The sequence below is a fragment of the Salpingoeca rosetta genome (genome assembly GCF_000188695.1).
Source record: "Salpingoeca rosetta unplaced genomic scaffold supercont1.15, whole genome shotgun sequence".
NCBI lineage: Eukaryota > Choanoflagellata > Craspedida > Salpingoecidae > Salpingoeca > Salpingoeca rosetta.
This window is the reverse complement of record NW_004754919.1, coordinates 1,466,687-1,488,909: the sequence shown is the minus strand read 5'-3', so window position 1 is coordinate 1,488,909 and position 22,223 is coordinate 1,466,687. Positions and strand designations below refer to the sequence as shown.

General features: G+C 57.9%; 5 protein-coding genes across 5 annotated transcripts in view; 2 read left to right on the top strand and 3 right to left on the bottom strand.

Moving 5' to 3' along the window:
- PTSG_12397 (uncharacterized protein) overlaps window positions 1–6,996 on the bottom strand; it is a gene marked incomplete at both ends in the record, with an annotated part of 20,197 nt that extends 13,201 nt beyond the window's left edge. Inside the window, 2 exons of the mRNA XM_004992948.1 lie at window positions 174–3,826; window positions 4,624–6,996. Of these exons, the coding sequence (XP_004993005.1) occupies window positions 174–3,826; window positions 4,624–6,996 (6,026 nt within the window). The remainder of the gene's footprint in view (window positions 1–173; window positions 3,827–4,623) is intronic.
- A 101-nt stretch (window positions 6,997–7,097) lies between these two features.
- PTSG_06110 (uncharacterized protein) lies at window positions 7,098–10,130 on the top strand. The gene is made up of 4 exons (XM_004992947.1): window positions 7,098–8,503; window positions 8,781–8,891; window positions 9,119–9,345; window positions 9,604–10,130. The coding sequence occupies exons 1-4, from the start codon at window positions 7,684–7,686 to the stop codon at window positions 9,829–9,831; spliced, it is 1,386 nt and encodes a 461-aa protein (XP_004993004.1). The 5' UTR covers window positions 7,098–7,683; the 3' UTR covers window positions 9,832–10,130.
- On the bottom strand, window positions 9,983–10,901 carry PTSG_06109 (uncharacterized protein). The gene is made up of 2 exons (XM_004992946.1): window positions 10,684–10,901; window positions 9,983–10,378 (listed from the first exon to the last, which is right to left on the bottom strand). The coding sequence occupies exons 1-2, from the start codon at window positions 10,841–10,843 to the stop codon at window positions 10,251–10,253; spliced, it is 288 nt and encodes a 95-aa protein (XP_004993003.1). The 5' UTR covers window positions 10,844–10,901; the 3' UTR covers window positions 9,983–10,250.
- Window positions 10,883–13,779, top strand: PTSG_06108 (uncharacterized protein). The gene is made up of 6 exons (XM_004992945.1): window positions 10,883–10,963; window positions 11,176–11,313; window positions 11,573–12,778; window positions 13,008–13,102; window positions 13,351–13,419; window positions 13,630–13,779. The coding sequence occupies exons 1-6, from the start codon at window positions 10,943–10,945 to the stop codon at window positions 13,652–13,654; spliced, it is 1,554 nt and encodes a 517-aa protein (XP_004993002.1). The 5' UTR covers window positions 10,883–10,942; the 3' UTR covers window positions 13,655–13,779.
- Window positions 13,780–13,954: 175 nt separating this feature from the next.
- Window positions 13,955–21,501, bottom strand: PTSG_06107 (TKL/DICTY4 protein kinase; the record flags this gene model as incomplete). Its single annotated transcript, XM_004992944.1, has 16 exons — window positions 13,955–14,836; window positions 15,107–15,315; window positions 15,501–15,699; window positions 16,000–16,308; window positions 16,483–16,614; window positions 16,838–16,948; window positions 17,097–17,286; window positions 17,634–17,729; window positions 17,921–17,970; window positions 18,208–18,933; window positions 19,251–19,370; window positions 19,563–19,720; window positions 20,043–20,133; window positions 20,379–20,563; window positions 20,708–20,947; window positions 21,312–21,501. 16 exons carry the CDS (start codon window positions 21,499–21,501, stop codon window positions 13,955–13,957), a joined length of 3,888 nt encoding a protein of 1,295 aa, XP_004993001.1.
- Window positions 21,502–22,223: the final 722 nt, after the last annotated feature.

Here is a 22,223-nt window from a genome sequence, read left to right as displayed (position 1 = left end):
GGCTCGCTGCAGGCACCTCAACGTCCAGGATGCGGAGCTCTCCGTCTTCAGTCGTCGTCGCGTTCGCGTGCATCGTCAAGCGCAAACCCGGTCGCTCCCCAGACCACGACACATCCCGTCTCAAACGTACCCGCCACGCTCAACCAGGATGTTGCATGCCACCGTCCCCATACTCCTCCTGCACCTGCACCGCCGTCAGCCACGACAGCGAGAAGTCGGTGGCTGGTGGGGTTGCATTGTACACGTCCCACCGGCCCTGCACCACCTGGAACTTGTACCAGTCATTGATGGCAAACAGCGTCTCGCCATTCACGTCCAGGCTCGCTGCAGGCACCTCAACGTCCAGGATGCGGTAGCTCTCCGTCTCAGTCGTCGTCGCGTTCGCGTGCATCGTCAGCGCAAACCGGTCGCTCCCAGACCACGACACATCCGTCTCAACGTACCCGCCACGCTCAACCAGGATGTTGCACGCCACCGTCCCATACTCCTCCTGCACCTGCACCGCCGTCAGCCACGACAGCGAGAAGTCGGTCCGCGGAACCGGGTTCCACGCGTACGGTTGCGGTTGCACCACCTGGAACTTGTACCAGTCATTGATGGCAAACAGCGTCTCGCCGTTCACGTCCAGGCTCGCTGCAGGCACCTCAACGTCCAGGATGCGGTAGCTCTCCGTCTCAGTCGTCGTCGCGTTCGCGTGCATCGTCAGCGCAAACCGGTCGCTCCCAGACCACGACACATCCGTCTCAACGTACCCGCCACGCTCAACCAGGATGTTGCACGCCACCGTCCCATACTCCTCCTGCACCTGCACCGCCGTTAGCCACGACAGCGAGAAGTCGGTGGCTGGTGGGGTTGCATTGTACACGTCCCACCGGCCCTGCACCACCTGGAACTTGTACCAGTCATTGATGGCGAACAGCGTCTCGCCATTCACGTACAAACCGGCAGCGGGGACGTCAACGTCCAGGATGCGGTAGCTCTCTGTCTCTGTTGTCGTTGCATCGGCGTACAGGAGTGCGTGAGCATGCGCCTCCCCATGCATGCGAAAGTCGAACACGATGTGCTCGTCATCCGTTGAGAGGAAATGACACGCCATTGGGGATGCGGGGAGATCTGCGCGGCGCTTGAACTTTGCAGTGGTCGTCACGGCAACCGCGCTATCACGCACATTGCCGTTCACACTGGCGTTCCACAACGCACGAATGCTCTCCCACGCATCATCGCTAAACACTCCCGTGCCGTCAATGAAGACCCCACCATCACCGCCATCGCCGCCATCGCCGTCACGCCCGCTGGTGCTGTTACTGTTCACACACACGCGTGCCCGTGCGCCCTGCGGGACATTCCAAGCGCTGATGTTGGCGTGCCACGCGTGGATGCCCCACACGCCCCCGTCATCGTCACTGCTCACGAGCGAGTGCTGAATCGATGTGTGGGCACCTTGCTGGGTGCCTGTCGCGTGGCCGACGATGGTCTCGCCCGTGCTCTGGAACGCGATGGAGTGGTGCAAGACCACGTGCGTTTCTGCGCCACTGCCTGTCCATGTCGCGGACGCCGACATGTTCAGCCACGCTGCTGGCCACTGCGGGGCGTGGATGTCAACCTCAGCCCATGCGTTCTGCTCGCGACTGTCATAGCTGAATGCACCAATGCCTGCGCCCTGCACCCTGCCGTGCGCAGAGAGGCTGCCACTCAGGGTGACGATGACGTTGTCCTTGACGCTGCCCAGGGCGCCTGTCATCACAGTGACGTTGCCGGCAATGCCGCCTTGGGCGCTGCTGCTCAGCGAATCAAACAAGCGGGCACGCAGGGCAAAGCCAAGACGGGTCCACGCGTCAGCGCTGGTGTCGTTGTCGTCGTCATTGCGGCGGCGGCGGCGGTGATCTGTGGCGTTGTTGATGGCGTGCAACAGGTGCGAGCGCGTGTCGTGTAGGTCTGGCGGCAGCAAGGCGTTCACAAGTGCGTCTGCATCTGCGTCGGTGGTGCCACCAGCACTGCCGGCGTCGGGGTTGTACTCCTGCGCGAGGTGGAAATGGCCGAGAGCACGCGTGAGCACGTTGTCCCGCTTCTGTGCAGAGCGGAAGTATGTGGTGGCATGTTGAGACAGCAGCGCCGTGCCAAACTGCCTGCCAAGCAGTGGCAGCAGGCCACCGGCCCCAGCCCTAGAGCTGGACGCGGCGGCTTTGGCGAGCAGGGCCTCTGCTGCATAGCTACCGTCGACATCAAGCGTTGCTGATGCTGACAGGACCTCCACGTGCACATCCGCCTGCAGTTGCCCACCGAGGACAAGCGGGATGCTGTGGTCGTGAAAGCCCACCACCACGACGTCCTCTCCAAGCTTGCATGGGCGCAGCGGGCCTGCTTCTGGCAGCGTCTCCCAGAAGGGCGCGCTGGAGGACAGAGAGACCAATGCAGGCGTCTTGGTCCACAGCAGAAAGGTGGACTGAGGCAGGTGCAGGGTTGCCCTGTCCAGGGGAAGGTGAGAGCGCACAAGCGATGCGGGGAAGGAGCCGATGGTGACTGGGGTGGCGGTCGTGGTCGACTTCAGCCCCGTCACGTGCAGCACCAGCGAGGCGGCCTCCTCTGTGCCGCGCTGCTGCTGCTGTTGTTGTTGTTGTTGTTGTTGCTGCTGGCCAACGTGGGTGTGGTACATTGGATCCGCGTTGTGACGACCATCGCCAACCACGCCGGGCTTGGGGTCTTGGTCGCTGGTGTTGTCGTTGTTGTTGGTGTTGTTGTTGGTAGTAGTGGTGCTGCTGGTGCTTGTGAACGGCTGATCCGGCTGTGGCGGAGATGCACCTTGCGCCTCCATGTAGGCGAGAGCGCTGTGGCCCAGGCTGGTGAGGATGTCGGTGATGTTGAGGGTGGTGTCCAGGGTGAAGGGCCCGACGTGGATGGCACCAAAGACGTCCACATCCACAGGGACACGGCAACGAGCCGTCACGACCGGCAGCTGTTGCTGAGAGCCGTGGTGGAGGGACGCAAGGAAGGAGGAGCGGAGGTGCCCAATGCGCTCGAGGCTGGACACGCGGATGGTCACGTTGGTGACAATGGTCCGGTGGTGGCTTGCACCGAGGCTCACGCCGACGGGAAGCTCTGCCAGGGCCAGGTCCTCGCCGCCCACCAGAATGGCACAGCTTGCCTCTCCAATGTGCATGGTGTGGGCGCTGGCGATGTCTGGCAAGGTGGCGTTCAAGGTGATGACCACGTCTGCAGGCGCGCCGGTGCCCGCTGACGATGACGCTGATGATGACGAGGAGCTTGGCGGCCCATCGCCACCACTGCCGCCGCTGTTGGGGTTCTGTGGTGGGGGCGTCGGTGAGGAGGCGAGTGTGCCACCGTCGGAGGCAGCCGTGTCGATGATGTAGATGTCAACGGCGTTGAGGGATGCGTCGTCCATGTTGGTGTTGTGCAGCAGCACGTACAGCGACACGCCAAGCGAGACACCAAAGAGGACTGCGGAAAAGGCCATCAGGCCAGTGAGCCACTTGCATGCGCGGCGGGCTCGGTGCTGGCCAGTCGTTGCGGAGGTGGTGGTGGTGGTGGTGGCTGCGTCCATGTTGCCGGCCATGTCCGTGGAAGAGCTCATTTTGATCGCAGCAGTGTCGCCCATGATGCTGCCGCAACGGTGGCGTTTCTGCTTGCTGCTGTTGTGTTCATCCGTCCAAGCGTAGGCAACCATGGCATGCTCACCATGCCCGTGTCTGTCTGCTTGTAGCTCGACCACATTGCCTTCCTCAGCCAGGTCCAGCAGCTTCACGCGGTCGCCGCCGGGGTCCATGGCTTTGTCTGTGTCGTCTGTCTCCTCGTCCCTTCTTTGCTGTGGCTGTTGTTGTCGGAGGGTGTGCGGACAGCAGTGGGAAAATGCGCGCAAGCAAGCGACAAAGACAACAAAGACAAAGGAAAAGAAGGATGTCCGTTCCACCCTCTTTTTGTTTGTTTGTGCTGTCGTGACTTGATGAGTCATCCCCCGCGTGGCACTGACTTACATGTGTGTGTGTGTGTGTCTGTGTGTGTCTGTGTGTGTGTGTGTGTGTGCGTGTGTGTGTGTGTGTGTGTGTGTGTGTGTGTGTGTCTGTGTGTGTGTGTTGGACTTGTCATCTGCCATCACGTGCGTGTTGCATTGTTGGTGGCTTCGATTAAAATGACACAAACTACATACGACGATGTGAATCACATCGGTCAATCAATCACTTACAGAGCTAGCAGTCAAGCAGAGATGGCCAAGCCACACACACACGCACACACACACGCACACACACACACACGCACGCACACGCACACACACACACACACATCCCGACACAACTACACTCGCACCACCCTCCCCCAACACACACACACACACACAAACACATACACACACACATCCCGACACAACTACACTCGCACCACCCTCCCCCAACACACACACACACACACACACACACATACCGACACAACTACACTCGCACCACCCTCCCCCCCCCCAACACACATATGCGCGCGCTAGCACTCGGAGCAGGGAGGAGGGCAGCGTGTTGAAACGATGATGTTGGGATCAACGCAGAGACACAGCCCCAATCCAGCGCAGTCCAACAGAGCCATGCCCGGCATGTGGGACGCCCTGATTTCACCACCGACAAAGGCCAGCGACGTGAGGTTGAGGGAGGTGAAGCTGTTGCCGTCCAGTTGCAGGTCTCCACCAACATGCGACAGCGAACCCCATGAGGAGATGGCCGTCAAATCGTTCAGGTACAGACTCAGGTCACCGTCTACACGCGTGAGGTCGCCGAACCTCAGGCTCTGCAGGCCGTTGCCGGTCACATGCACGTGGCCACCAACTGAGCGGAGCGAACCAAAGTCAAACCACGTCAGCGAGTGGATCGACGTCACCTCAAGGTCCTTGCCAATGCGCGTCACGTTGGTAAAGGCGAGCGAGGCAAATGCGTTCGTGCCAAGCATCAGGCCGCCGCCTATCTCCGCCAGGCTGCCAAATGAGACGTGCGTCAGGGCGTTGTTGGCCAGCTTCACGTCCCCGCCCACGTGTGTGAGCGGCTCGAGGCTTATGCTCGTGATTGCGTTGCCAAACAGGTCCAGAGCGCCACCAATGTACGTCAGCCCACGAAACTCCACGCTGCGCAGCCTGTTGTTGTAGACGCGGAGGGTGCCAGCAACGTGTGTGATGGCGCCAGCATCAAAGTGGGTGAGCAAGTTGTTGTACAGGTCGAGCGTGCCGTTGATCCGCGTGAAACCCATGCTGCTGCTGCTGCTGGTTGGAGGGATGAGGGTGGTGAGGCCGCACAGCCGCAGGAAGATGCTGCCGGCGACGGGCGGGAGGTCGTTCATGTCGAGTGTGCCCAACGGGTTGGAGCTCAGGTCCAGGGAGGCTCCGATGGAGGTGAGCTGGCCGAGCCCGTCCAGGGCGGTGATGTTGTTGCCGAAGAGCTGCAGGGCGCCACCAACAGACCGCAGACTGCCGAGGGGCGCGTGCTGGAAGTTGTTGCTGAACAGCAGCACGTTCCCCAGCACCTGCGTCAGCGCCGGGCTGAGCAGCAGGGAGGTGAGCTCGGCGTTGTCGGAGACTTGAAGGTCGCCATTGATGGTCGTGATGCTGGACAGGTCCACAGCACCGAGGCGCTCGTTTGATTTGATGACGAGATCGCCAGCCATGCTGTTGATGCCGCCGCTGACAACGCTGGTGATGTGTGGAAGTTGGTCAAACATGACCGAGAACGGCACCTCGCGCGGCAGCAGGTCAGCCAGGTTGAGGGTGGTGGCGTTGCTGTTGTCGTTGCTGTTGTCGTTGCTGTTGTCGTCGCTGTTGCTGTCGCCGCCATTGACTGAGCAGCAGATGGTGAGTGTTGCACCGGTCCGTCGCACCTGCTCAAAGTCCAAGGCCGCAACCTGAGCCGCATCAACGTACAAGAACCGGTTAATGCTGACGTTGCGCAGGTCGACGGTAGCGAGGTTGCGGTTGTCCGTGAGGAAGACTCTCTGGCCAACGAAGAGTGGCACGCTGTGCCCCAAGCGCAGGCTGGCCAGGCCCGTGTTCGACAGTACAAACATGTTGACCCGAGCAAGGCTGTCGAAGTTGATGCTGTGCAATCTCGGGCTGTTCACCACCCGCACCGCCGAACGAGCCCAAGAGAGGTTGGCCATGCTGATGATGCCCAGCTGTGCGTTGTCGCGGAAAATAACGCTTGAGCGTACGAAGGTCAACTGATTCGCGTGCACCTCCACGAGATGGGGATTGGAGCTGATGAAGACGTGCGATGGAACCAAGCTGAGCGCGTCAAAGCGGATAGAGACAAGCTTTGTGTTTGAGATACGGATGGGACTCTCCATTGTTTCCAATGCCGGAAAGCGCAGATGTTGCTCATGGGGCGCGACGGCAATGTGCGTGGCGATGCTCGTGATTGCAGCGATCTCGGGACAGCAGCAGTCCTCCACCGCGTACACGCCGCAAATCCTGTACAGCACAAACGCCGCGCGTGAGATGGGGTCGGAACAGTTTAGGACAAACAAGGTGTCCACGACGCAGTCGGCGCCCGCATTGCTGGTGCTGTTGCTGTTGCTGTTGATGATGTCGTTGTTGTCAGCGTTGTTGCTGCTGCTTGCGCGGGAGGCAGATGTGGCCGCGCTGATGTTGAGGAGCTGGTCGCGGATATCGAAAATGGCCTGCGACAGGTTGTTCAACTGGTCCACCACCGGCACACTGTTCACCACCACGCGCCCTTGCCCTCCTGTTGCTGCCCTTGATGTTGCTTGCCCTTGTCGCGTCCCTTGCTGCCCTTGACCACTTTGCACGTGGATATGCCCGCGGCTTTTCACATGCAGCGAAGGCTGGTTGCTGCTGGCGTTGTGGTTGTAGTTGTGGTTGTTGGCGTCGTCAGTGGCGTCATACTCCACGACAAGGCCATAGTCTTGGGCACACACGCGTGTGCCGCTGAGCAATGCTGCTGCTGTCGCCACAACCACCACCAACCACCAGGAAGCAGCGCGCGTCATCACCATTGTGCGCGCGTGTGTGGGTGTGGTGTGGGTGTGGTGTGGGTGTGGGTGTGTGGTGTGGTGGAGCGCGTGCGTTTGATGGTTGTGATCGATGGTTAGATATCCGTGTATATGTCTGTATGTCGCCTGTCGTCGTTGGGCAACGGAGCACCGAAGAGGACGGTTGTGAGAACTCTTGCTTCTGCAGCAGAATGCAGTCGATGATGATGATGATGGCAGGAGGCAGACGCACAGCAAGCAAGCGAAGGAAGCAAGCGAGCAAGGCAACCAACCAAAGAACAGCGGCTGACTGCACACACGGGCACACGGACTACACTGCCCACGCGTGTTCACGACTGCTTAAGCGCTGTGATTGTTTTTATTTTAGGACGTGCGCAACGCAGAGAGAGGGGGCGGCGGGTGAGCGAGCGAGCGACAAGGGACTCAGGGAGGAAGGAACACAAGAACAACACGGCCTCCGAGGCATCACGATCGTTGTTTGCCTGTCTCCTCATCACACCAGCAGGTGCACGGCAGGCCAGTTGGTTTGTTGGGTGTCATTTTGGGTCAGCAGCAGCTAGCAGACGACGGCAGCGAAGCACAAGGCCACCCCCACGACCCCAACAACCAATCAACCAAGCAGCCTGCAACCAATCAACAACCACAACCACACCATAGCCACAACCTCATCACAGCGATATCAAAGGAACCATGCGGGACGGAAAGTGCGCGCCTGTGACGCGGCGGCTTAGGGCAACCGTTGCCGTCATCACGCTTTGGTGTGTGGTGGCTGCAAGCATCATCGTGGGCATCGCGCATGCAGACCAAACCACAGGTATCAGCACAAACATCACAGGCAGCAGCAGCAGCATTAGCAGCAGGAGCGTGGAGGACCCCAGCGCCAATGCGGAGTATGTGTTGGGGGTGGTGAACCGCACCTACTTCTATGGGGTGACGCGGCCAATGGTTGACCGGCTGCTGAACCGGTCCAGCATCCCGCACCTGATTGACATCCTCGGCATGGGAGACACGTTTGAGTTCCAGGACAACACGGTGGTGTTCCTTGGGTACCTGTCCAACGACACGGACGACGCCGTGGCTGCGCTTCGCTCATATTGGTCCGCCTTCACCACGGCAACCACAGCCGCTGCGCGCCGCTCCGTGCTGCTCATCCCGCACGCGCTGAGCCTGATGATCCAGCTGCGGCAGTCCAGCAAGGCGCGCGACTTTGCGCTCGAGTTGATGGCGCATCTGGAAGCGCCGGAGCACAGCGCCATCCACGCCATCCTGCCCCGCATCTCCGCTCGCCGCAGGGAGCAGGCGGAGGCGGCCGCGTCCATCGTCAAGCAACTGGTGCGCGGGCTTGCGCTGGACAACGAGAGCGCGGCGATGGTCGGGTTTGAGCAGGTGGTGACGGCGGCGGATGCGCTGCCGCCCAATGACGACTTGACGGCCGCCCTCGGGCTGCTCACCGTCTCGCTGCAGCGAGAACTGGACCAGGGCGTGCAACGCGACCTCACGCGCCAACAAGGTTTGCGTTTGTCTGTGTGTGCGTCTGTCTGTCTGTCTGTGTGTCTTGTGTGTGTCTGTGTGTCGGTCTGTGTCTGTGTCTGTGTGTCTGTGTCCGTGTGTGTCTGTGCCTGTCTGTGTGTGCGTGTCTGTGCCTGTCTGTGTGTGTGTGTGTGTGTCTGTCTGTGTATTTGTCTCTATTGATTGTTAGGTCGTATCGGTGCACAACGTCGGCCCTTCCCCCCCCCAACAAACAACACTGTCGAGAGTGACCAGTGCGGTGCATGCATGTATGGCAGACCATGGTGATGGGTTCTTCTCGTTCTTTCCTCGCAAGACGAACAATGACAACGCCAGCAGTGGGAGCAACAATGACGACGACGACGACAGTGTCTACAGCGCCGCGCAGGGTACGTGGGGTGTGTGCACTCATGAGAGTTGACACGTCGTGCAATGTGTGTATTGCGAAGTGTGCACTCTGACATGTGGTGATTGCCGTTTTCACTCACCCTTGCTAACACACACACACACACATACATACACACATACATGCACGTGCCCTCTCTCTCTCTCTCTCACACACACACATTAACATAATTACACACACCGACACACATGCACACGCGACACCCAACAGGCGACGAGGCCATCCTGATGTCGTGGTGCCAACACACCGCCATCACGGATCCGTTTACAGAGGAGGTGGTGACTGCCGTCACCCACGACATGTCTGTTGTCACCGCGCAGGCACAGTCAGACTTTGACGTGCCGTGCTGCATTGGCTTTGCAAACGCAGGCCAGGGCGTGGCGTTTGCATATCGCCTCCTGCTCCACCTCTACCCACACCGCATCCTCTACACAGAGGTGTGCGTGCGTGTGTGCGTGTCTGTGTCTCTGTCTGTGTCTGTGTGTGTGTGTGTGTGTGTGTGTGTGTGTGTGTGTGTGTGTGTGTGTGTGTGTGTGTGTGTGTGTGTGTGTGTGTGTGTCGTCGTTGCTCTCGCTCTCTACCTCTTTGTCTCCTTCTACCTCTCTGTCCTCACCACCCTCCATTCCATCCCCTTTTCACCCTCCGCCCCTCCCCCACACACACACGCACCCACCCCCACCCCCTTACTTTTGTAGATCTTCTATGAAGACTTGACAGGCCCACATGGCAATCATTACTTCCGCGCCTTGCAGCACCTGCTTGGCATGAAGCCCACCGCCCTCAACACCGCGGGCCTCGTGCGCGTGCACCCGGGCCACTGCAGTGCCAAGATCACCAACTGGCCCGCGCTCCGCCGTTACTTTCTCAAGCACGGCCTCCACCAGGCCGTCCGCGCGTGTGAGCTGCCAGCGGGCAAGATCTAAGGCTTTCGTGCTTTCGTGCTTTCTTGGCTTCGTGCTTTCGTGTTGTGTTATCGCTTCGTTGGCTCGGATTGATTGCATATCGTGTAGCCAACACACACCCACACAAACGCGCGCGCGCACTGTTGTTACACATCTAGGGCTTGCTCTCGCGTTGTCGCCGTCACTATGTATTGTCTCCCTCACGTGTTGGTTCATCCCTTGTGTCGATGGATACGAACGCTCATTGCCAGTGTAGTTCTGCCTTGTCTATGTTGATGTGTGTGTCCAAAAGCATGATGAACTGAAGAAAACGTCTTCAGCTGTGTGGTGTAGCATAACATACCATGGCTGGCAAGCGAAACAAGCGTGTGGGCAAGCAAGGCAAGACCCCGCAGCTGCGTCGCCCAGCATACAAGAAGCCGGTCGAGAGCCTGCATGCGCTACGCATCCGTCTTAGGCTTCTTGCTGCTTTGTGTCGTCGCCGCCTTGTCTTGGTGCGGGGCGCCCTCCGCTGCCTCATCGTCGTCGTCGTCGTCGTCGTCTGCGTCAAGGTAGTCCTTTGATACATCTAATTAGAAACAAGAACGACGACAGCGGGTGAGATGTTGAGGGTTGGAAGGCATAGCTGAGTACCTGATGGTCACGATAGCAATGCGCAGCAACATCAACGCCACACATTGACGCGGTACATAGGCGCGGTGTATAGACGCGGTGTAAAGGCACGGTGCATAGACATGGCATCCATACACACACGCACACGCACACGCACACGCACACACGCACGCACACACGCACACACACGCGCGCACACACACACACGCACACGCACACACACGCGCGCACACACACACACACACACACACAACCACACACCTTCTTGTGTTGTGTCGCCTTCCATGTGTTTGGTGATGGCTGCGTTGATTTGCTCTTTCGCAGTGCCAAGCACACTGGACAGTGTCTCCGCGCTGCCGCGCGGCACCTTCACCACCTCAGTCCAGCCGGGGCCCTCAACCTCAGCCACCACCTCGCTCATCTTCTTCCTGGTTGTTGCAGCAGCCAGTCAGCGTCTGTTGTGTCTTTCCTGCCCAACGTGTTTTGGAAATTTTTGCAACGGCAGCGACGACCACCGACTATGGTGACAACCTCGCGACTGGTGAGCTGTCTTTGTCTTGGAGTGACTCTCGCCCCCTCCCCCGCAATGTCTGTCTCGCTTCCCCCACTTCCGTTTTCCTCCCTCCCTCCCTCCCTCTCTCTCTCTGTCCCTCTCTCTTTCCTCTCTCGCGTTCACAGCACATGTGCCGCTGGTTCATGCCACCCGCAAATGCGTCATCATGTACTCACACCAATCTGTGCACGCGTGGACAGGGAAGCGTGTTTGTGAGCCAGGATGATCCCCTGAGGCTGTTGGACAGCCTGTCCAGCTCGCTCGCCCTCAGACGGTCGCGTGTAGACACGTACACATCCACCATCAAGTACTTTGGCCGTCCAATCCTCCCACCAGTGGTCAGTCCCTGTGCATCTGTGTGTGCATCTGCTGTGTGCATCCGTTGTGTGCATCCGTTGTGCGTATGTGTGTGTGTGTGTGTGCTGTGTGTGTGTGTGTGTGTGTGTGTGTGTGTGTGTGTGTGTGTGTGTGTGTGTGTGTGTGAGAGGGGGGGGAAAGCGAGCACGAAAGCCATTTTCCGTGCATGCTTGTTGCCGTCACTCTCTCCTTTGTTGTTGGTTCAAACCCTCCTCGTTCCCCCTCCTTCAACACACACAGGTATCGCCGGAGAAGCGCCAGGAGATTGCACTGATTCGCCAGCAGTGCCATGCTGTTGCGAGCCGCCTCACAAAGCAAAGAGGCACGGCAGCGATGCACAATGCAGCAAAGAGAGAAGAAACTGGGCTCCGCTCAACCGCCGCCGCGGCCACCACACACAACAGCACCGCCGTACGTGATGAGCGAAACGACTCGCCGGACGAGCGCTCGGTCTTGAGCTCGTCTCAGGCGAAACGCCATGCGCGCATCACCTTGCCACTGTCCCCCGTTCGCTCTCGGCCAACCTCACGGCAGCAGCAACCGGGCCGTGCGCCCTCCTCCTCCCGGACAACAACAGCAATGCCATCATCAACAACAAGAGCAGCGGCCACAGAAGACCCAGACTTGGGCCTGTCCCTCCCTCTCCCGAAACGAGAGCAATACCCACCGCTGTTTGTACAAATCGCAAACCAACAACAACAACAACAACAACAACAACAACAACAACAACAACAACAACAACAACAACAACAACAACAACAACAGGATGAGGTGGAAGATGCTGTTGCTGCACTGCTGTTGCGCCTGAGCACCGCCGGACCCCAAACGTCAACTGCACCAGCCCAACCACACACCAGCACCCACAAATCACAGCCGCACAAACCATCAAGCAGCAGCAACAATGGCAACAACAACGGAGATTACAAACAACCACCGATGCACCACGCACAGACCGTGCACAACGATGGGAATGACGGGGGCATGCGCTTGAGTCGTGAGTCTGAAGACTTGGACAGCGAACAAGACTTGCAGCCGCAATTTCTGACCATGGTGCCATCGCCGGCAAAGCATTCCTCTGTCATTGTCAACGAGATGCGCGCAGTCAACGTCGTAGTGTCGTCAGCGGGGGAAGAGCCCTGGAGTGATGACGACGATGGCGTCCTGAGTAGTGCTGACATTTTGCTGGAAACAAGCTCTATGCCTTCCACCACTGCAAGCACCAGCCAACACCACCACTTGCATCAGCATCGGCGTGATGTTGTTGCCGCACCACCGCCACCACCACCACCACCACAACAACAACAACAACAACTTCGACGCCGGCCGGTTCTTCGCACCTGGGATGCAGACGCTGCAGCCACGTGCATTGCATCTGTGTTTCGGGGACACCTCATTCGCCGTATGCTGCGAACTGTCAAGTGCCAGTCCATCACACGGACCATTCTGGTATGTCTGTGTGTCTGTGTGTGTTTGTGCTGCATAATTTGCAGCGGTTCAGCTTGGTGCATGAGTGCCACGATTTACAACTGATGCACACACACACACACACACACACACACACACACACACACACACACACACACACACACACACACACACACACACACGCAAGCACACGCTCACGCACGCACGCGCTTATTCCCTCATCGCTTCATGCGCATGTGCGTGGGTTCAGGACTCGATTGCGCTCTCTGACGATCTTCGCACATCGCACGACAAGGCCGATCACATGCTCTTCGCTCGCACATCCGCACAGCTTCAAGCAGCTCGGTGTGTGTCTGTGTCTGTGCCTGTGTCTGTGCCTGTGTCTGTGCCTGTGTCTGTCTGTCGCTCTGTCGCTCTCTGCCTCCCTCCTGGAACGGGTATTTCGTGGACGCGCTGTTGCTTCGTTTATTCGTCGGCACGCTCGCGCAGATCTGTCTTGCTGCATGTTTGCGAGGCGGTGTATGTTCGAAGCGTACGATGGCATGCTTACCACGGTCACACATCTCTGCTCACCCAAAACACCACAATCTTAGGGATGAACTGCATCGCCTCGTGGTCGACGTCACGCCGGCACAACGCGTTCGCTTCCTCCAAACATACAAGTCAGTCATTGCGCCAGCACCCCCGTTGTGGTGCCTTTCATGCAGTGTGAGTGTATCGTGTACACGCAGTGTGTATCGTGTGCATACCAAGTCTCTGCCATGAGATACCACTGACTCAAACACACACACACACTCTCTCTCTCTCTCTCTCAAACACACACTCACTCACTCACTCACTCACTCACACGCGCACTTCCACACGATCGTCAGGGTGGGAAAGCGACGTGGCAGCTGAGCTAATTGTGATCTGGTTGATGGTGCCTGTGCTCGCATTTCCCTTGGTATGTGCATGAATGCATGTATATTGACCCAACGGCAGTTACACACCGCCTCGAACGCGATAAAAAGTCATCAAATCACCTCCTCTCCTCTCTCCCTGGTAATAATAAGCTGAACCCGGCACAACTGAGACACGTCGTGCACTCACACACCCACGCGATGATTCACAACAACAACAACAACAACAACAACAACAACAACAACAACAACAGCAACAGCAACAACAACAACAACAACAACAACAACGCGCCTCAGCTCAGATGAGGACTTCGCTGTTGTCGGCGTCGTTGAGCGATGTGTCCTGCACCGTCCATGCCATCCTGTGACCCTGGGCGTCAGTCTTGCTCTGGCCAATGTCGTCTGAGCCAAACCCGCTTGTGCTCCCGTTGTTGCTTGTGCTCGCTGCGCTGCTGCTGCTGCTGCCGCCGCTGCTAGCATCGCTGCCATTGCGCTGCGGATGCTTTCCCGCTGCTTTGCCCATCCATGAGTTCAGCTTCACACTGGCACCATCACCATCGTCGTCGTCGTCGTCGTCGTCTTCACCATCGCTACCGCGCAACTGGGCGGCCATGTCCGCGACGCCGGCATCGCTCGTCGTTCGCGAGAACGAACGCGAAGGGCCACATGCGCCCTTGCCATCGAGCTGCGATGTGTCTCTGGCATCGCTTCTGGGGTTGTCATTGCTGACCTTGTCGTTGCCTCCGATCACGTGCAGAATGCTTGAAATCGAGACCCGGCGCTCCAGTCCACGCTTGGGCGTTGCAGGTGCTTCCGTTTCGGTGGTGCCATCAACATCACCATTGCGTGCCATGGTGTCTGCCGCCTCGTCGCTTTCTTCTTCCGCCTCCCTCAGCACTGTCTCATCAGCAGCAGCCATGTCGTCAGCAGCGTCGTGGGCGCCACTGCTCGCCTTGCGCTTCGTCTCAAACAGCGCGGCGGTGTCGCTGCTGCTGGCGTGGTCAATGTCGTCTGCAATCAGGAAGTACGTCTGCATCTTGCCCTTGCCCTTGATGTGCATTGCCTTGCGTGGCTCCAGCAGCATGTCTGGCGCCTGCTGCAACACCAGCTCCGCCGCGGCCTCAGACATGTGGATGCGGTTCTTCTCGCTGTTGCTCTCCATTCGCGACGCCGTGTTGACCTGGGGTAGTGGGGGTGGGGGAGTGGAGGATGTGTTGGTTGACGAGGGTTGGCGTGAGGATGCGTGACGAGAGGGTGGGGAGAAGGGGTGGGGAGAGAGCAGGCAAAGAAGGCGTGATACAACAGTGGCAGACACACACATACAAAGACACACACAAGCACAGACACAGACACAGACACACACAGACACACCCACGCACATACATACACAGACAGACAAACACACACACACACACAAACACACGCACACACACACACACATAATGCGCACCGTGTCGCCGAAGAGGCAGTATCGCGGGTTCTTCGTGCCAACGACGTTTGCAACGACGGGGCCGGAGTGGAAGCCAACGCGGATGTTGACGCAGCCGAGGTCTGGCTCGTCCTCCTTGATCAGCGTGCTGTTGGCGGCCTTGATGGCGGCAACGGCAAAGCGGCCGATGCGCGCAGCGTGGTCCTTCTGCTCCTTCAACAGGTTCGTCACTGAGAGTATGAAGGGGGTGGGAGAGGAGGACAAGAGGGGACGTGTGATGATGGTGAGGAAGCGAAAAAACTTGCGTATCATATCGATGAGACTCGTGAAAGGCAACACAGAGACACAGACACGCACATAGACATGCACACACACAACACACAAGCACCGCCCCCACACCACCTTGTGACCGCACCTGCCATGTAGGCGTCGCCGATGGTCTCGACCTTGAAGAGCTCCATCTCGTCGGCGAGGGCGTCGAGTTTGGTGTAGAGGCGATCGAGCATGTTCATGACGTCCTGCGGGTTGAGCGTGGAGCTGATGGTGGTGAAGCCCACAATGTCCGAGAAGAAGATGGTCACGCAGTCGTGGTGCTCGGGCTCAATCTTCTTGCCCTGGTGGTGCGACGTGGTGCGAAGGAGAGGAAGAGAGGAGCAGAGAGCAGGGTTGTGGGTTTAGGGTTGGATGGATGGATGAGGAAAGGCGGGCACAATGGAGGAGGTTGCAACTTGAGGGTATGCGGAGGAGAAGTGCATCCGGTGCAAAGGGTGCAGCACACAATTACATTCACGCACAAATACACACAAAAACACAAACGTGCACACACGTGTATGCACACACACACACACACACACACACACACACACACACACACACACACACACACACACACACACACACACACCACATCTCACCTCGCGAAGGGCCTTTGCGATGTGTGGCGGGAAGACGTCCTCGAGCACCTTGTTCGAGTCCTTGCCCTTCTTGCTGTACTCCTCAACACGGCAATCAGAGGGGTCAATGTGCCCAAAGCGGCGGGCCAGCTCGTCAAAGGAGGGCCGGCGATCCGGGTCGGGGTGCCACGCCTCCCGCATCAGCTGCGCAATGACATCGGGGCAGTTGGCCGGTACGAGCGGACGGCGCTTGCGCTTGATCACCTCTTTCAACGTGTTCTCGAGATCAGTGTCTGCCGGGTACGGGTCCTTGCGGCTGAAGATCTCAAACTGGTTGGAGGCAGTGGTGGTGGTGGTGGTGGGATGAGCAAACCGTGTGAGTTGGTGCGAGAGTATGAGAGTATGAGGGACGAACGAAAGACACGGTGCAAAGGTGCAATCGTGCAAACGTGCAAAGGTACACACGCATGCCTAAACACACACACGCCATCATACCCAACTCACCAGAATAATGGCAAAGGAGTAGACGTCTGAGGCGACGCTGGTTGGCTCGCCGCGCAGGACCTCCGGGGCCATCCAGTACGGGGTGCCGCACGCCTTACCGCTCCCAGACTCGCTCAGGCCAAAGTCAGACACCTGCGAGGAACAGTGGGGATCCAGGATGAGCGCTGACAACGAGCGAATTATGCACACTTGCAAATACACGCACACGCACACACGCACACGCACACATGCACGCACGCACACATGCACGCACGCACACAGGTACACACATGTACACACATGTACACACACACACACACATGTACACACACATGTACGCACGCACGCACACACCCATACCAGCACACCAGCTAACCTTTGCGCGGAACTTTGAGTCGACGAGGACATTGAGGGACTTGAGGTCGCCGTGGATCAGGGGCGGATCGCTGGAGTGCAGGAACCGGCAGCCAGAGACAACATCGATCGTCTGTGTGATAATGGCAGTGATCATGTGGTGGCTCATCATGAGGTGTGACGCAGCGAGGCAAAGAAGGTCAAGTGGTGTTAACACCAAGCACATAGCTCACGCAACCGCAACAGCACTCACCACACACCGTGCCCTTACTGTTACGTACCACGTGGTACCGTGTTTCACCATCGAGCTCCATGGTTTCGTTGTGCAGGATGGAGTAGAGGCTTCCCAGGTCCATGTGCTCCATCACCATCATCGGCTCAAATCCTTTGATCATCACCGCTCCCATAACCGTCGTCACACATGGGTGCCGCAGCTTGGACAGCGTGCGCATCTCCTTAATGAAGTTGTCCCTGTGTGTGTGTGTGTGTGTGTGTGCATGTGTGTGTGTGTGTGTGTGCGTGTGTGTGCGTGCGTGTGTGTGTGTGTGTGTGTGTGTGTGTGTGCGTGTGTGTGTGCGTGCGTGCGTGCGCGTGCGTGTATGCGTGTGTGTGTGTGTGTGCATGTGTTAACATGCGAGCGCATGATTAAAGAAAGAGGGCGAGCGCGTATGCATAATGACAACCGCACTTTGGGAGGTGCATCGCCGGCACCTTCGTGACAGCATGCAACCACGATCCACTCCCACAACAAGGGCATGCCACAGCATACAATACAGGGCTAGTACCACGAACAAACACAAACAGACGAGCAAACCCACCTCATCTTGATCAGGGTGGCGCGTGTGCTCGCCTTTCCGAGCATGCGCCCAAACAGCGTGCGTCCGCCCTGCTCTCCGGACTTGGTGGTCCGGGCCCTGTTTGCATAACACCGTGAAAAGGAAGACGTGATTCAAGGAGTGAGTCGTCTCATGCAAATCACACCGCCAGGACCAAGGTCTGCGTCATGCAACACATCAGCCTAGGTACCTCACCGAAGCCTTAGCTCCCCCCCCCCCTTCCCAATCCTCCGCAGCAGCTGTCTCGTCATGTCGTTCATTGCACTTACCTGGTTGTCGACTGGTGGCCCTGTGCTTGGTCTGCAGCTTCATCAAACACCTATAACGGCCAACACCATGAGCAGGAGTACATGCGGGTGCATATGAGTCTATGAGTGGTTGACAGGGAGCAGCGCTCGACTTGAGCTCGCTGAAAGCTGCCACACGCTCACTCACAGCTGTGTAGGCACGCACGAACGCGCGCGCACACACACTTACACACACCTTGCACACACACACACACGCCGCGCACATCTTTCACACCACCACATACACAAACACACGCCTGCCACCTCACCTCCACGATGTACTCCATGGCTCTCCTCTCTCGCGTCTTGATGGACCCGAGCACTGTGCTTGACGTCTTTGAACGGCGCTTGCTCCTTGGGGACTTGCGCTTGAAGTTGGAGCTCGACCCCTGCGCGGCGCGAATGCCTGCAAGCACAGCCGGGCTCAGCACGCCCTGCTTGTCGCGGGTGGCCAGGCTGGCGTGCGTGCGCCTGCGGTGGAGGTCTGGTGGACCAACGCGCTTGACTGCGACGGACGTGCCACGGTACTCGGCCTTGACAACCACACCGTACGTGCCCACGCCAAGCACGTCAACGGGGTCCTCAAACTTGAGCTCAAAGGGGCGGATGTGCCACAGCGTGTCGACCTTCTTCTGCTGATAGCGCATGGCCACTAGCACAATGACGACGATAAACGCTGTGAGCGGGATGAGGATGGTGATGACGAGCACGGCCACAGGGGCGCACGCTGTGCCGAGCTGGACGTAGCCAGGCTCACACTCGCAGTCGCCCGTGCTCAGGAGGCGGGCGTTGGCCGGGCACGCTGGCTTGCACGGCTGGCACAGGCAGTCGTAGCCCTCGCTGCAGTCGATGCCTGCGAGCTCACAGCCCATGGCAACTTCCTCATCAGACTTCTTGACAAATCCAAACGGGCACACGACGGCCTCAATGATGGACTTGGTGCGTACACAGGAGAACGAGCCCAGACCATCCGCAAACATCACCCCGAGGGACACCTAAGACATGTGCGTGTACATACGTGTGTGTGTGCATGCGTGTTAGAGAGGGGGCAAGAGGGGCAGCGAGTGTGGATGAGGATGTGTGAGTGTGAGCGAGTTTTGTGCATGCGTGTGTGTATGTGTGCATGTAGTAGACGTGTTCCGCAGGGTTGCATATGAATGGGAGCACTGATTGCCCAAACGAACACAGAATGCAGCAGGATAACTAGCCCACGGTGCCAGCAAGTACAAACGTCAGACTCACGCACACACACACACACACACACACACACACACACACACACACACACACACACAAACACACACACACACACCTGGAGGGCACGGGTGACGGTGTAGGAGAGTGGTGCCTGCCAAGCAGCGTAGCGGCCCTGAATGGCAAACTCAGAAGTTGGTTCGAGTGCAATCAGAGCATCCATCACGTCCACTTGAATCTAACCCATGGCACACGAAGTGGTTATGAGTGTGGGTGCGAAGGTGAGGGTGAGTTAGTGGGTGTGCGGGGTTGGTGAATGTGGCAAGAGTGGAGTCGCAAGTTTTCGTTTGGCGTGCTGGCTAGGGCTCTCTGCAACTCCGCAGGAGTGCTTACAGTGGTGAATGGCCAGGCGTGTATGCTGACACCATACCTGCCAGTCAACGGTCGGGAGCGCAGCCAACGCCCATTCAGGGGAAAGCACCTCCGTTGATGTGATAAAGGGAAACACGTTCCCCTCCGTTGTGATGACGTTCTCGGCCTCGAGGATCTTCACTTGCTTCAGGTCCAGCGTTCCATTGAACACTTGGGCTGAACCGTGAGTGGGTGGTAACAGAATGCAGTAGACGGTGGCAGTTGCAGAGTGAGACACAAGCAGACGCCCAGTCGTGCGCAATGTACATGGTATGCAGATCCAGCACAAATGGATACACATAAGCACAAGCACACAAGGGCACAGCCGCACATTCATATGCTCATTCACCCACACACTCTCTCTCTCTCTCTCTCTCTCTCTCACACACCACACACACACACACACTCTCTCTCTCACTCACGTGCCCACTCACGCGCACCACGATCAAACAACCAAACGCACGTCCCACGCGTACATTACAATCGCACAACCACACACCTTCGAGAACGCCTGTGGTGACGAAGCCAATGTCACTTCGGCCTTCCATGACCTCCTCCACGACAAGGTTCTCATCTCCAGTGAACTTGACCTGGGGAGAGAGGGGTTAAATCAGAACCACAGCGTTTTGACGTGGTGAGATACGTGGAGGTCTTGCGTGTGCGTGGACACAGAAGCGGACCGTACTGGTCGAGTTTAACATAAAGTCAACACCTTGCCAAACGCACTCAAGCAAGGCAAGATTCCCCCAGCAGCCACATACACACACATTATTTCATGCATTTGACACAGAGACATTGACGCAAAGCACGTGCTGTTTCACTTCGTGCCAATCACCTGTTCCGTGTCGACGAGAAAGTCCACGCCTGCGGCGCGAAGCTTGCCCCATTGCGACTGGAAGCCACCAAACGTGATGAAAGACACAGCGGCGACCTGCTTGTTGATCACATCATGCAGGGTGTTGATGTCGTCGCGGTCTGCACGTGTGAAGATGACGCCGCCAAACTGGCTCAGCTCCTCGCCTATCATCATATCGCAAGCAGGAGAGAGTGAGTGACCAAGAACATCTTGGCGCCTCGCCTGTGTGTGCTTTGTCCCGAAACCCAACGCGGGCCAACCCACACGAACAAACACAACAACATCCATAAGGCAGGACCAAGCCTCACCGAGATCAAAGCGACGCAGTGTAAGCAGTGCGGACATCCCGAGCTCTGCCTCCACGCAGGTGAACAGCGCCGGGTTGGTGAAAGCAAAGTCATACTTGTCGTCAAGGCCATCGTCAATGAGATCTTTAAACTGCGTTGGATACGTGACGACGGACACCAGTCCGTCGTACTTTTCGCTCAGCACACGGTTCAGATACACGTCGAACGTGGGTGCGAGCGTCTTGTTGAAGTAGTCAAAGCCTATTTGTGTGCGTGCGTGTGCATGCGTGTGTGTATGTGCGTGCGTGTATTTGTGTATGTATGTGTATGTACGTATGTGTATGTGTGTATGTACGTATGTGTGTATGTGTTCAAGGAGGGGACAAGACGTGAGGATATGTAGTTTGGAGGAAAGGTGTGCGCTTCAGCGTTGTACATGTTGTCACCACGAAACTCGAAGCACATTCATTGGCTGTATCCAAGTGTCTTTCAAAGATGATGATGAGGCAGACTGCTGGATGTCGTTCCCCACACGCCAAACCAGACAGAAGTCAGACAGAAGCACTCCTTTTCGGTCCAGGCTCAAAAGTTCAAAGTGGGTCTGTCGATTTGCGTCATCACCAACCTTTGTCGCTGAGAGCGGCAACAACGAAGGTGCGGTGGGTGACGGTCTCGTTTCCCCGCGTCACGGAGCGAGTCACAACAGCGGAGACAGGTGGTACGCTATGCAGCAAACACAGCGCAAGCAGAACGACGGCGACGCTGGCGACGGTGACGCCCGGCCACAAGCGGCACATGGACTTGGCAGCAGCCATTCTCGACGTTTGGCGTGTGGAGCGGGGGTGAAATGTGGCCATCAGGAACCCCGATTGGATCATGAAGGAGCAAAACACTGTCCTTTGGGCGAATGGTGCGCCCGCCTGACCGCTGTGGCCTTCTGCCGTCCTGGCGTGTGGGAAAACTTTTCAGCGACCCGAAACGAGTGTTGAGTGCGCATGGCGGGACTTGGGCGCGCGGGGGGTGGGGGGCAGAGGACTTGCGCTCAAACACTCAAACAACAGGGCAGCGGTACAAGTCCCAAGTAAGACAGCAATCAATGCAAGAAGTCATGGAACACTGGAACAGCTGATAGTAGTGTGAACACGAAAGGGTGAAAAGCTGAAGGGGTCTGGCCTTAGGGCCTTGTGGTGATGTGATGATCACGATGTCGTCATCCTGCGTCATCTTGCGTGTGCGTGCGTGTCCCAGAACCACGAATTTTCCCATCATCAACAACACAACAACGCCAGTCAGAGATGGCGCAGGTGTTCACGGTGGTGGTTGTTGCGGTGGTGCTGGGTGGGGTTGGTCTCAGCCTCCCAGCGTTGGCGCAGCAGGATGGCGAGCCACCCATGACGGATGCCAATGGCTGTGTGTGGTCCTGGGGCTACACGCCTTGCTCGGCACCCTGTGGCGGTGGCACCTTTACCCGCTTCAAGCAGGTGTGTGTGTGTGTGTGTGTGTGTGTGTGTGTGTGTGTGTGTGTGTGTGTGTGTGT